Source organism: Rhinoderma darwinii, chromosome 3 (assembly GCF_050947455.1).
Source record: "Rhinoderma darwinii isolate aRhiDar2 chromosome 3, aRhiDar2.hap1, whole genome shotgun sequence".
NCBI classification, from domain to species: Eukaryota; Metazoa; Chordata; class Amphibia; order Anura; family Rhinodermatidae; genus Rhinoderma; species Rhinoderma darwinii.
In genome coordinates, this window is record NC_134689.1 from 170,801,925 (window position 1) to 170,816,186 (window position 14,262).

General features: G+C 39.9%; 1 protein-coding gene across 3 annotated transcripts in view; it reads left to right on the forward strand.

Annotated features, from left to right (window-relative positions):
• Positions 1 to 13,968, forward strand: part of NELL2 (neural EGFL like 2) — a 269,144-nt gene extending 255,176 nt beyond the window's left edge. For all 3 annotated transcript variants that reach the window (XM_075857036.1, XM_075857034.1, XM_075857035.1), the window contains 4 exons: positions 2,052 to 2,245; positions 2,357 to 2,533; positions 3,187 to 3,411; positions 13,115 to 13,968. In XM_075857036.1, the coding sequence (XP_075713151.1) occupies positions 2,052 to 2,245; positions 2,357 to 2,533; positions 3,187 to 3,411; positions 13,115 to 13,165 (647 nt within the window). In that variant the 3' untranslated portion in view covers positions 13,166 to 13,968. The remainder of the gene's footprint in view (positions 1 to 2,051; positions 2,246 to 2,356; positions 2,534 to 3,186; positions 3,412 to 13,114) is intronic.
• The last annotated feature ends 294 nt before the right edge of the window (positions 13,969 to 14,262 follow it).

A 14,262-nucleotide genomic window follows, 5' to 3' on the forward strand; every position in this document is an offset into this window, starting at 1 on the left:
CTGTGGGGGAGTAGGGAGGGGCAAAAAATCATTGCTCTGAAGCTTTAGGTGCCCCTAACCACCCTCCCACAGTCACTCACAAGTCTGTTATTTCTAACGTTCTCTGCTGCAGGATGCGTCTGAGGTCTCCTACCACCGTATCCTGTCTGTTAGAAGTCTCCTCCTCACAGGCAGCATGCACATCACAGCGCTGTGAGGAGGAGAGACCGCTGCTCACTGAACCCCTGTCATGGAGCCCTTTATCATTTTACTTAAGAAAAATAACAGGTCCCATTATGTTGCAGGACTTGGTTCTTTCCCCATAGAAAAATTATATTGACTCAATCACGGTGGGCCCCCTTTTTTCATACTTGTGGCCAGGTTTGTGATAGCAGTATTGGCTGTTCTGCCATGAGGGCAGCTCTGTGTGCAAGGCTTGTTGCAGTAGAGTTGTCAGAGCTGTGTCCTATAAAGACAATTTCAGATCAATTTTAAAGAAATGTTCATTGTTGTTCTGTAGTCTGTGCACCAAGAATGAGGCTCCAATAGTTTCTACTTCAATCTGCAGGGCAGCATACATGTTGTAGTATAATTATAGAGAATAATAAATAAAGCTGAAGTCATGATGATAGTAAATAAGTTTACCGTAGAAAATATATGATAAGCCAAGTGTCATTAAAATTGTGTATTGATCCTCTGGTCTAATAGCTAGTCTGAAAATTCAATTTCCTCTATATGGCTTTTGCATACTCATGCAATACATAGGAAATCTAATTTTGAAATGTAAATAAAAACTTCCTGCATGTGATATATGTTTGCCTCTATCATTCATTATGGAGATTCAGAACTCAACTTAATGACTGTCATTTCACCTTCTCTTCATTTAACTCCAGGGTACATCTTGAATATTCTGACTTCTCTAATCAGTTGATCCATTTTATGTGCATTGCCTTGTCTTTATTTACTGCACTCTATAATCTTTCAATGAGATAGATGTACTGGTTTTCCCTTATGTAAATGTTGCTGCAATCATTTGTATTGATTCAAACTTTACTTTATAGCTCTATTCTACACAAGCATGCCTTGTCTGGATATATAGGTATAATACAAACCACAATCTTTTGCTTTAAGAATATAATCTCTCTAATTCCATTAGTCATCAAGACATTTTACTCTTCTGATTTGGGTTCTACCAATCAAATTTGGGTAAAAAACTTAAGATTATGTACATCATTTTACTTTAAATCACTAGATCTTAGCTGTGTGATACCTGCACAGTGGCGGACATCAAAATATATATTTTAATAAATATTTCTATAATAAACTGTCTAACTTGTATAATGTAAAGTCAACAAGCAATACACACATTCAGCCTGCACCAGAATAAAATGTAAAAGTAAGATCAATATTTAACTTTGGGAAGGCTTAGATTAGCAAGGGCACTGCCTTCTGCACTTTGGATAATTCTATAACCTTCAGTACCAAGGACAGTGCTCTCATAACTGTTCTAGCCACTGTTTACCTATAGCAGGGACAGTGACAGCCACTCTGGCCCTATAAATGCCAGGACTAATATATATATATATATACTGTGTTTTCTATTTATTCTAAAACTTTTATTCCAGCCTGCTTACTTTCCCAGTCTGTTGGCAAAAATAACTAATAGTGTCATAAAGGCTAATGTTAGCACTGACATAATTAAAACAAGAATAATGACTTATTAAATGAATTAGAATGAAATAAAAACACAATACTTTATTACTTAATAAAAAATAAATACATATTACACTCTATTGAACTTTTCAACTATATTTATAGTTCTAAGAATTAATAACAATTATAAGAATTTTGAATTATTACATTTTCATTTGAATTAGTCAATGAGAAGTTATTTTAAAAGTAAAAGTGTTACAGTTATAGGAAAATTGGATACATGAGAAGATAACAAATAATCAACATCATTTTTAAAAATAATGTAGTGTAACTGTTTGTGATGTGAGAAACTAAATTATGTGCCTTACCCTACAGTGAACTCCAGGCTAATGGAAGTGACTTTGTTGTGTTTTTCATAGACATTGATGAATGCGCCACAGCAAGACACAGCTGCAGTAATGATACTGTTTGCTTCAATTTGGATGGTGGATATGATTGCCGTTGTCCACATGGAAAAAACTGTTCTGGTGATTGTATACATGAGGGGAAAATCAAGCATAATGGGCAGATCTGGGTGTTGGAGAACGATCGATGCTCTGTATGTTCATGCCAGGTCAGCTCAATCAGTCTCTCTGACATTTGAATGTATTATTTTTCCTGCCTTTACAATATTGCTGTATAATTGGTTACAAAAATATTAAATTATTTTTATGCATTTTCATAGGTGGGATTGATAATGTGTCGTCGTATGGTCTGTGACTGTGAAAACCCCACTGTTGACTTGTTTTGCTGTCCTGAATGTGATCCACGACTCAGCAGTCAATGCCTTCATCAAAGTGGAGACATTACATATAAAAGTGGAGACACCTGGATACAGAACTGTCAGCAGTGCAGATGCCTGGTAAGTGCAGACATTTTTAAAAAAATGCAATTTCAGCTTTCAATTTGAACATTCAATAGTGCAGAAGTATAGATGCTAGATACTGTTTTTTTTTTTTTTGAGAAACAGCACTGCACTTGTCCATCGTCTGTGTATAGTATTACAGCTCAGCCCCATTCATGTGATTATCCTTCTCCACACCCAAAATGTTACTTTGTAGCCTCATTTTTTTCAATGGACAGAATTATTGTTTCCTTATAGTGATATAGTTCTCAACTGTCCTTCAGAAAATGAGGACATACATCAAGCATACAGTATCAGTAAAAAATATTACAATTCATTGACTGTCCTATAGAGAGGACACAGGGCATTGAAGTATTTTTTTTCTTTTCCTGCAACATGTAATTTGGTGGCCTCTTAAGAAGGCCTTTCTAAGAAATTGCAGCCTGAGCCAAGGTGATCAAATACACATACAAGATTTGCCCGTTTTAAGCTGTAAACATTTCATGTGAATTTATATTCCATGTATACACATACTATTTAACATATCATTTACAGTATGTTTGTACCTTGTAGTTAGCAAACTAAAATATGTTTTAGATCAATCTGAAATGTTAGATGAAAATCAAGATGAGATTTATGTCAAGTACTGTAATAATATATTTTTTTTGTAGCAAGGAGAAGTTGATTGCTGGCCTTTGCCTTGCCCAGACGTTGACTGTGAATTTAGCATGGTTCCTGAGAGTGAGTGCTGTCCACGTTGCATCAATGACCCCTGCCAAGCTGACATAATACGCAACGACATCACAAAGACATGTGTTGATGAAACAAATGTAGTTCGTTTTACAGGCTCTTCTTGGATTAAGCATGGCACAGAATGCACCCTCTGTCAATGCAAGGTAATCATGGATTTAATATGTATTCACAAATATACTGGACACCAAAGCTCAGTACAAGGAAAAACATCTAGTATGACAATAAGCGGTGGAGTAAGCTGATGTATATAGTCAAGTTCGGTTCTAGATAAATGTGCTTGACACTTAAGGTCCTGTTACACGGCCCGTCCTGGGCTGTGTAAACGAGTACCGATCAACTAGACAGCTCATTGATCGGCACTCGTTTGCTCCTTTCACAAGGAGCTATGTATGGAGGCGAGCGATCGTTACTCCGATCGCTCATCCCCATACATTATTATCATGTCGGCAGCGCGAATCCCTGTTTACACAGTGAGATGAGCTGCCGACAACGACAATATTTTGCTTTTTTAAAACGATAGGGTCAGCAGATGAATGAGCGTTTGGTCGTTCATCTGCTGATCGCTGCCCTGTTTACACAGGACAATGATCGGGAACAAGCAATATATGAACGATCGTTTGCCCGATAATTGGCCCATGTAAAAGGGCCTTTACCATAAAAGCTTATCTAGTATGTCTTGCAAAGTATTTATCGCATTACCATTTAGATAGACTTTACTAACTACTGTTTCCAAGCTTTGTTTTTGTAAATAGTGGCCCAGAATTAGCGTTTTGGTTTCTTCGTTAGATATGCAATATTTTTATTGGGTGCAACTTTTTCCAACTTTTGGAATTCATTAGATACCAATATGTACTCACATGTCTATGTTACGCTCTATGTATTGATAAAATTCCTTTACATTTTAAGACATGAAAGCATAAGAATCACATTAGTTAATAAAGGCACAGGAAGGATTTTGAATACAGTAACCAAAGCTAATTACTAAATAACCAAATATCAAAATAATTCACTAATATCAATTAGTCAAATCAAAATGATCAAAATTGAACTGTGAGGAAATAGGGCAAATAGATAAAAAATATTAAACAGATAAGTAATAAGGTAAAGCAAAAGGTGATGTTGGATAAAAGTGGGTCAGTCAAGTTCTTCCACACTTAACTCACCCAACCATGTCTTTATGGACTTTGCTTTGTGCATTGGGGCATTGTCATGCTGGAATAGGGCCTTCCCCAAATTGTTCCCACAAAGTTGGAAGTATACAATTGTCCAAAATGTCTTGGTGTGATGCAGCATTAAGATTTCCCTTCACTCGAACTAAGGGACCTAGTCCAACCACTGAACAACAACCCTATACCATTATCCCTCCTCCATCAAACTTTACAGCTGACACAATGAATTCAGACCGGTAACGTTCTAGCAATCACCTAACCTGAGCCTGGGTTAGATAGACGAGCCTGTCCATCAGACTGCCAGTTAGAGAAGATGATTCATCACCAGTGGCGGATTATAATATAGGCGTTTCGGGCGGCCGCCCGGGGTCCAAGCTTTTAGGGGGCCCATCGCAACCCGAAACGCACATCATTTTAAATCGCTTAAGGTCGGACTCACTAATGGCCGTTCACAAGAAGCGCCGCTAATGGCCGTTGAGAGGGAGGGGCGGGCGGACTGCAGCAGAGGGCAGCGCAGTGCTGATGAGGAGGAGGGGGATGGATATCAATTGCTGGATAGGACTAGCAGACGTGCGTCTGCTAGCCGTGGTAGAACACGCCCCTCTGACGCTTCACGTACCGCCAGTGAGGAACAGACGAGAAGGGCGGTGGTCGAGCAACGAGGAGGTTAGTGTTCATGTTCGTCTCCATCTTAATTTACATCTAAGTGACTCCAGAGGACTCCATGAAGGGGGGAATAACCCCCCATCCCATCCCCCATAGAGCTCTCAGGATTTCAGTATTTATTATACAGCAGGGGGGGTTTGAGCGGTGTAACTCACTGCAGAGGACTCTATGGGGGGACAATAATTTCCCTCCATAGACACTCAGCAGTGAGTTACACGCTCAAATCTCCCTGCTGTATAATAAATACTGAAATACTGAGGGCTCTATGGGGGATGGGATGGGGGGTTATTCCCCCCTTCATGGAGTCCTCTGGAGTCACTTAGATGGTTAGAACCCCCCTCCCCCATTCAGTATAATCCCCCCTTCCCATAGAGCCCTCACTAGTTACTAATATATTACAAGGGTAAGTCAAATTGTCTGACTTCTGGGGGCTGTATAGGGTGGTCTGAGCGACGGGCTGTATGGGGGGGGCTACCCCCCCCCCCCACAGAGATGTCAGAATCAGACACTCAGACCTCCCTATAGAGCCCCCAGAAGTCAGACAAACTCACCTCCCCTTGCAATATAATCCCCCCATACAGCCCTCAGTTTTCCCATAAGAAAAATGTATGACATATCCACCATCCGTAAGTCCCATAAAACTGAATGATGGTTACGGAAGCAGTGTCTCTCGCCGACTCCCTCTGATCACTAAAACTAAGCGGCAGAAGCACTCGTGTGAGCGCTGAGCCACTTGGTTTCTGTTTCCGGAAAGCTGAGAAGCTTATGTACGGGCTCATAGAAAGTCAATGAGCCCGTACACCGCTACTTTGGCTTTCCGGAAAAAGCCAAACAGAAATGAAGTGGCTCTTTGCTCACATGAGCGCTTCTGCCGCTTAGTCTCCGCACCCGGACCCCCACCCATCAAAAGTTCTGACATGTCACTATGACATGTTAGAAGTTTGTTAAAAATTGACTTACCCTTTAGGCCTCATTTACACGAGCGTGTGCGTTTTGCTCACGCAAAAACTGCGGCGTTTTCCATGCGCAAAAGGCACTTAACGGCTCCATGTGTCATCAGTGTATGATGCGCGGCTGCGAGATTTTCGCACAGCCGCCATCATTATGACTAGAGATGAGCGAACTTCTGAAAAGTTCGGTTCGGCTAGTTCGCCGAATTTCACGAAAAAGTTTGTTTCGGACCGAACCTGTAATTTCCGTGCGCCAAGCATGGTACTGTCCAGGGTGCTGATAGAGTTAATGGGCTGCACTAACTCTTTCAACAACCTTGACAGTACATGCTCGGCGCACGGAAAATACAATTTTAATGTAATAAAAAAAAAAAAAAAAATCCGTTCATACTTACATTCCTCCTGTCCGGCCTCCAGCGGTGACGTGTCATCCATGTCGCCGCTGCAGCCAATCACAGGCTGTAGTGGCGGTCACGCACGTCAGGATGACGTCAGAAGGCCGGCCTCCAGGGATGACGCTTCATCCCACGTGACGGCCTCTGCAGCCAATCACAGGCTGCAGCGGCCTCTGCAACCAATCACAGGCTGCAGCGGCCTCTGCAGCCAATCACAGGCTCCTCTCCTGAAATACTCTGTGCTGCCTTAAACTCTGTGGACAGGTCAAGATCCTGTTTCTTTTAAATGCTGCTGGGGAACCCGCTCGATCCATTATATAAGGCTGCGCTACAGTGCAGCATTTAAAAAAAAACAGGATCCTGACCTGTCCACAGAGTTTAAGGCAGCACAGAGTATTTCAGGAGATGAGCGTGCAGATTCAGTGCTGCTGTAAACTCTGCTCTTACCATTACGTAGCTCAGTCTGTTACCACTCCTCCACTCCTGTCCTCAATAACACCTTCAAATGATTTGCAAGTCACCACGTAATGGTAAGAGCAGAGTTCACAGCAGCACAGAGTATTTCAGGAGAGGAGCGTGCAGATTCTGTGCTGCTGTGAACTCTGTGTGAGGGGGGCCCAAGTTGTATCAACAGCCCAGGGCCCATGGTACACTTAATCCGCCACTGTTCATCACTCCACAGAACACGTGAGCACTGCTACAATGTGTAGTGGCAGTGTGCTTTACACCACTCCATTGGGCACTTGGCCTTTTGCTTGGTGACGCAAGACTTGCATGCAGCTGCTCGGCCATGGAAACCCATTCCATGGAGCTCTCGAGGCACAGTTTTGTTAATGCCAGAGGAGGTTTGGATCTTTGCAATTATTGAGTTAGCAGAGTGCTGGCGACTTTTATGCACCATGTGTATATATATATATATATATATATATATATATATATATATATACATACATTTATACAACAATGTGGTGAGCAGTAATAGTAGAAATGTAATTGTAAAATGATGCTATATTTTTAGTGTATGTTATAAATGCAATAGCAGAAAAACACACAAGCTAGCAGCAAATCGATGACAAAAGGTATTCCAAAATTATTTATTCCCTATCCGGTGGACAGTTGGTCTTTAATAAACCACTGCTACTGCATGACAGGCTACTTAAGTCATGCTTGTTTTATATAGACCATTCAAAAAGACACATCAAATTCTGCCACTTTTACACATTGCACACCTTTGTACTGTGAAAGGAAAGATGTTCAGAGCATTTCAAACACTGTAGGAATCCTGTGGCAACATGTTTATCACACATTATGGGAGTTACTGCTCTCTTCAGAATAGGATGACAAAGGGCCCTTTTACACTGGCCAATTATCGGGCAAACGAACGTTCACAGAACACTCGTACCCGATAATTGCCCTCGTTCATCGGCTGATTTGTATAGTATAGAATGGCCAAAATATTGTCGGCAGTACATCTCCCTGTGTAAACAGCGACATGTACTACCAATATGATGGAAATGTATGGGGACGAGCGATTGTAGTAACGAGTGCTCATCCCCATACTAGCTCCTCGTGAAAGGAGAAAAGGAGCGCTGATCAACAAGCTGTCTCGTCGATCAGTGCTCGTTTAGACGGCCCACATCGGGCAGTATTACAAAGTTTCAAGGAAAGTGTTATGTTTGTCTGTGTGTCTAACAAGCGCGATGCATAGAAAGAGTGCCTGTTTCTCATGGCTTAGACCACACAAATTGTCATTTTAAATACATGTTTTATGTAGTGTGTCTCGTGCTGCCTGGTAGAATTAAGAGATGTCAGCCACTTATGTCGCACCATAGCTTTAGGAAATCTCAATGCACAGGTCTTTGGCTGAACATTAGAGTTGTTATTAAAAACATTCAGGTCAAAGAGAAGTCTATAAAGAAGAAGAAAATCTAAGAGCAAAAATTAGCAATTTATTATCCTGCCCATTCCCACTCCCAGACTAAATGAAATGTGCACCTGAACATCACTGTCAATAATGTAACTATTCTGCCAAACTGTAGTGATGCATGGCTGTATATTTATTTTACACTATACCCAGCTAAGGGGGATACATGTTACCTATCTGTAATTAAAAACAAGCATTGATATTTTAAATGTATGGCAGAACTTACTAGCAAGTAGAAGACATATGTTGTTGCTCATCACAAACAACCACTTTTATATCAGAGCCTTATTCCAAGACCATCAGCAAACATCTTATTTTACCTGGGGGGAGTTACTTTTGGCTGCAAATTTTCCCCGCAGTGGCCTGTAAGGCCCTGTTTACACAGAGTTTTTTTACATGGTTTTTGACGCTGAAACCGCGCCAAAAAACGGCCGAAAATGCCGACCATTGATTTCAAAGGGAGGCGGACGTGTTTTTTTTTACCGCGAGCGGTTAAAAAACACTCGCGGTGACGAGAAACGTCATGCCCTATCTTCAGCCATTTACGTCTCTGACCTCCCATTGACATCAATGGGAGGCAGGGAAAGCGTATTTCGCTGCATTTTTGCCCGTGCCACTCAATGGGCGCAAGCGAAAAACGCAGCGAAAATTGCGAATTTTGAGGCAGAATTTTCCTCCTGCAAAAAACTTAGTGTGAACTCAGCCTAAGGAGGAAATGTAGTAACACACGTAATACATGGGCAGATCCGATCTTTCAGAGAGAGAGAGATGCTGCTTCTCTTAGTGGCTCTCGACTCTGGCACTTAGGGGGAGGTGGGGGTCCCAAATGGGTGCTCATTTGTTAATCTACCTAGATCAGCCCTTATTGGAGACTACTGAGAAACCTGAAGGCGTTACAAACATTATTGTTGCAGCATCTTGCTGTGTGGATGCTCCTCTACAGCAGGTCCTGGAAGACATGTGAGGGTAGGGAAAAAAATTATTGTATACATGGCAAAATCTGGATAAAAATCTGCTGCAGTCTGCAGGGGAATTGCAATTTAGGAGAAGATTTATTTTACAACAAGATTGCCCTTAACATGAATAATAAATAATATTAAAGGAATAATAATAATAATAATAATAAAAAATAATAATAATGAATAACAGAAAAAATACCATATCAAAATGGTTTCCCACCTTAGATTGTGGACCAGCCATAAAGGTGGAAATAACCCTTTAATGTCCCAACATTAGTCCAACTGAGAATTCTTAGCCGGACTCCAAACTAGCCAGTCATTCAAAGTCCAAAATGCAACAGACTAAAGGGGTTGTCCGGTTTTAGCAAATTAATTTTATTTCTTATATAATTAAAGTTAGACAATTTTCCCAAAAATTTTCTGCGTTAATTTCTCTCGGTTTTCAAGAACTCAGGTTGTTGTGATTCAGTGGGAACATTCATTGTTTACTTTCAGAGGATAAAATTCTCTGCCTGGTCATGTGATGGACACAGGTGCTGGGATCATTAGAAGACGCAGCTCTGATACACATACTGCAACTTTAATGAGCCGTTCAACTGTGTGTCCATCACATGATCATGGACAGAATTTGAACCACTGGAAGTAAATAAATGATTGTTCCAACTGAATAATAGCAAGCAGAGTTCTTGAAAATGAAAGAATTAATACAGGAAGTGTATTGGAAAATTTTATAATTTTAATAATCCAAAAAGTAACATTAATTTGCTGAATCCGTACAAACCCCTTTAAACATGTGTCAGAACAACAGTTTTACAAGCAACCGTAGAATAACAATGCAATGTCCACGAGTTCAAAGCTGATAGAGATCCATCCACACAGGCTCCCAGCTGTAATTGCTCCTCTACTGGTCAGTGTTCTCTGCCACCGCCATATACTTACCTCTCCATGGCGTCCTCTGGCCGGTGCAGCATCCCTCCCTCTCCCCGGTCTGCTATACTTTGGCCATCTCTGCCTGCCACCTGACCTGACCTTTGATGACCTGTGATGACCCTCTGCCGTTACCTGTGATGACCCTCTGCCGCCTGCCCTGACATTTGGTTCCATTTACCGTCAGTTCTCGTCTGTCGCCTTCCTCACATACGCTATACCTGACCCTGCATATTGTCTGTTGTTATTGCACCACACCTGTCCACGTCAACTGTTGCCAAGGGAGACTGGGGTTAGCGATCTGGGGTTACCAGTGGCCAATGCAACATCTCCGTATGGAGGTCTAAGGGTGAAGACCTAATCATCCCTTAGATTCTCCTCTCCAGATGTCAAATCCCTTGGTGACACAGTAGGTCCACACCATCCTCTGTAGGCCCTGTTAAAGTCTCCCTATCCATGAGTCCCATGACCGCTACAAAATGTGCCTCTAGTAAATATCTACTTAGAGGGTGAAAAGTTAGACCTTCAGTTAATTTGTGTTTATCAATTATTATTAATGTAGATCTCTTTATAGAGATTAATTTGGTCTTTGACTGTCTTTTAACCCCTTCCTGCCCCACTTGACATAATAGTATGTTATGGCGTGCATGCTGTTCATGCTGGTCATGATGCGGGCACAGTGGGTGGCAGTTTTAACGAATAGCCTACAACGGCAAGAATCAGGGATACCTCCAATTGTGGACGTTTAACTATGAAGATGCTGCAGTCAGTCTAAGTGGTTATACAGAGGGAGCTTCCTCTATTACCCCATCAGTGTTCCCGCAACCTGATCGTGGGGTGCTAATGGGTATTCATAGCAGCCAGGGGCATAACATAGGCCCCCGCATCTGCCATGTGTATGTACCTATTAGGTCTTGCCCATGTTATATGTACCCCAACAATGGTAGCATTGAAAAATATAACCTCACAAAAAAGTTATGGCTCTCAGAATATAATGATGCAAAAAAAATGCTTTTATTGTGCAAAAGTAGTAAATTGTAAAATAACATATCTCTTATAGGCGTAAATGTAATGGCCTGTAAATTAAAGTAAAATTGTTTTTTATACCGTACGATGAATGGCATGAAAAAATAAAACTGAAAATAAAGCAAAACAGAATTCTCATGATATTCGACAATAAAAAAAAACCATATTGCTGCATCCTGAAGACCGAAATAGCCTACTACCTTAAGGGGTTAATGTTATACAATAAAGCATAAAAGAGCTAAGGGTGTATATACAAAGCTTGTCAGCTGTCATAGTATTCAAAGAACTGTGTGTATAATATTTATATCAATCTTTTCCAAGTGAGCACTGTACACCTCTGCTGCTGCTATATCGCGGAGCCTCTCCCCGTGATTATGATACGTAGTAGTTTAATGTCAGAATGAAACATGACCATTGCACATGTGTCATATGCAATATTTAATGCATTCTATAGTACAGAGCAGAGCATTTCCGAACTGTTCCTATTAATATGCAACACATCATTCACTCATATGAGCAATGCCAAGCATCTAGAGAAATTGATTCAAGCGAAGGTATCAGAAGAGATGACATTTTATTCCTTCATGTTTTATACATTACCTGTGATAGCATTTTAATGAATACACCATACTGGATATTAAAACATCAGTATCATCTAATAAATGACTCGCTTTCATCTATATTATTTTTCCTTGGTGCATACTGAGCATTTTGAGAAGATTATTTTTAATGGTACTCGGACATCTCATTCTATTTTTTGTCTTTATTTTATTCTTGTAGAGTATTACATTCTTTCTAAGTGTGTTACAGTACACAGCACCTTATGTAATCTAGTGTTTTACAGATGCAGCACCATGATGTTGGATGACCCTCACCCTGACAACTCCCTGTCTATGTGGCCTATCAGGGCATATAGACACGACCCATCCACTCGGGATTAATACTTCCATGCACTATATGGATGGCCATTAATTTTGAACAGCCAGACAAAGATTACCTCGGTGTTAACAGCTGATCCTTGGGTGGAGGGGGGGGGATTGAGAAGCTGGATTCATCCGTCTATTTAAAAAAAAAAAAAGGAGGGGTGGCCTTTGTGAGAAAAACCCTTTAAGAAAAGTATTCACATTTTGCAATTGAATAGTACAGAATAAATACGCAAAATTTTATTTTGTTTGTTAAATTGTCACAGGTTTATTTAAAATCATATGAATACAGCAGTAACAGTAGAAGTCAGGTGAGCTATTAGGATGAGTGGATACCTTGAGGTCCATTCCCCAGCAGTCCTACATAATGTAAACTAAATGGTAGAAAGTGTAAAAAAAACCAAAAACATTCTTAAGAGTGGTAGCAGTCCAATTACACCCATCCTTACATCCACACACCAGTCCACTAAAATAATAGCAGTGTCATTTTGTGCTACATGTTCTATATTTGTCTGGAGCTACTGAGCTTCAGCTCCATCAGTCATGCATGGAGGGTTATGATGTACTTCAGCAATTATTCTTTTCTATTATGAAGTTCCACTGATATTGTTTCAACTCCATCGACATCTTCATTACCCTCACTTACTGCAGAAAAATAATTCATTGTTATATTTATTTTGTTTTATTGTGGGGGGAAAAAAGACACAAACATATATGAATCCCTATTATTTCCATTGACCGTTGTGCCACATAATTCATTGAGACAAAAATTTCAGAGTCCTCAAAATATGGTCTGTTTTTGGTATCGGCATCACTTATCTACGACAAGATGTCATACCAATATTTAGCAAATAGAATTCTATAATATCAGACAAAGTTTCACCATTTTTTTTCTTTCCTTCCACAGAATGGCCATATGTGTTGCTCTGTAGATCCACAGTGCCTTCAGGAGCTGTGATGATAACCAACTACTCCGAAAAAAGGTTAATGGATTAAGAATGTTTTTCTCATAAAAAAGAACCTTACACCAAATAAAATAACATAATTGGAACTGATGTATTATAGTGTGCAGGCGAATCTCCTAGTTCAAGAAGAACTGATAACATCCAGTTTATGGGAGATTTAGATTTTTGTTAAATTTGAGGCCAAATATAAAACAGTTGCCACTGACCTTTTTGTGCAGGATGCCTATTTGGAATCTAGTACGTAACCATATTTTTTAAATAAGGGGATCAACCAAACATCAAATGTATTAAACCAATGGAACTGTTCATGTAAAAAGATCAAAGCACCTTTTCATGTGATTTTTTTTGCCAGCTATTGATTGAAAACCATGGATTACCTGCAAATATAGTATTACACACACCGATTCTCATGTTTCCAGAAATAAAAAATAAAAAAATTGAATGTGTCACCGCTCTGTGCACCAAGTCCTCAAATATGAAGTACAATGGCATATTAAGGTGATCTTTGAAAATGACATCACTTTTCATCAACTGCACATATTTTTCTCACTGAAATATTTTATTACATATTGTAGAAAGTGTTTTTGCAAATGATAAAAAAGGTTTAAGATATATTGTGTTATGGGCACCTCATACTCCTCAGTAAACAGATATTTATGTATGGTAAACAAATGTGTTTTGAAGGCGAAATTACCATCCAAGTTATCTTTTTTTGCACTTCTTATTTCTTGATTGGATTGGTTTAGTATAATCGTGTTCTTGTGAAGATTTAAATAAATGTTTCTCTTACATACGATTTTGGATTCTTTTATTATTTGACAAAATATTATATTTTTAGGTGTGTTTTCATTTTTGTTCTTTACTTAACTACACTTACACAGGAAAGAATTAAGATTGGAACAACAGCTCTAAGCATGGAACTACATCCTGGCTACATAGCTACATGAGGATGATGAAAAAAAGACACATGCCTATCAAGTTCCACCTATCTCCGTTCTAGATGTTTACCCAGAGGAAGGCAAAACACAAATTCTCAGCCTGCTGATGCCTTTATGTCACAGCAGTTGAATCGATTATATATTAATCATTG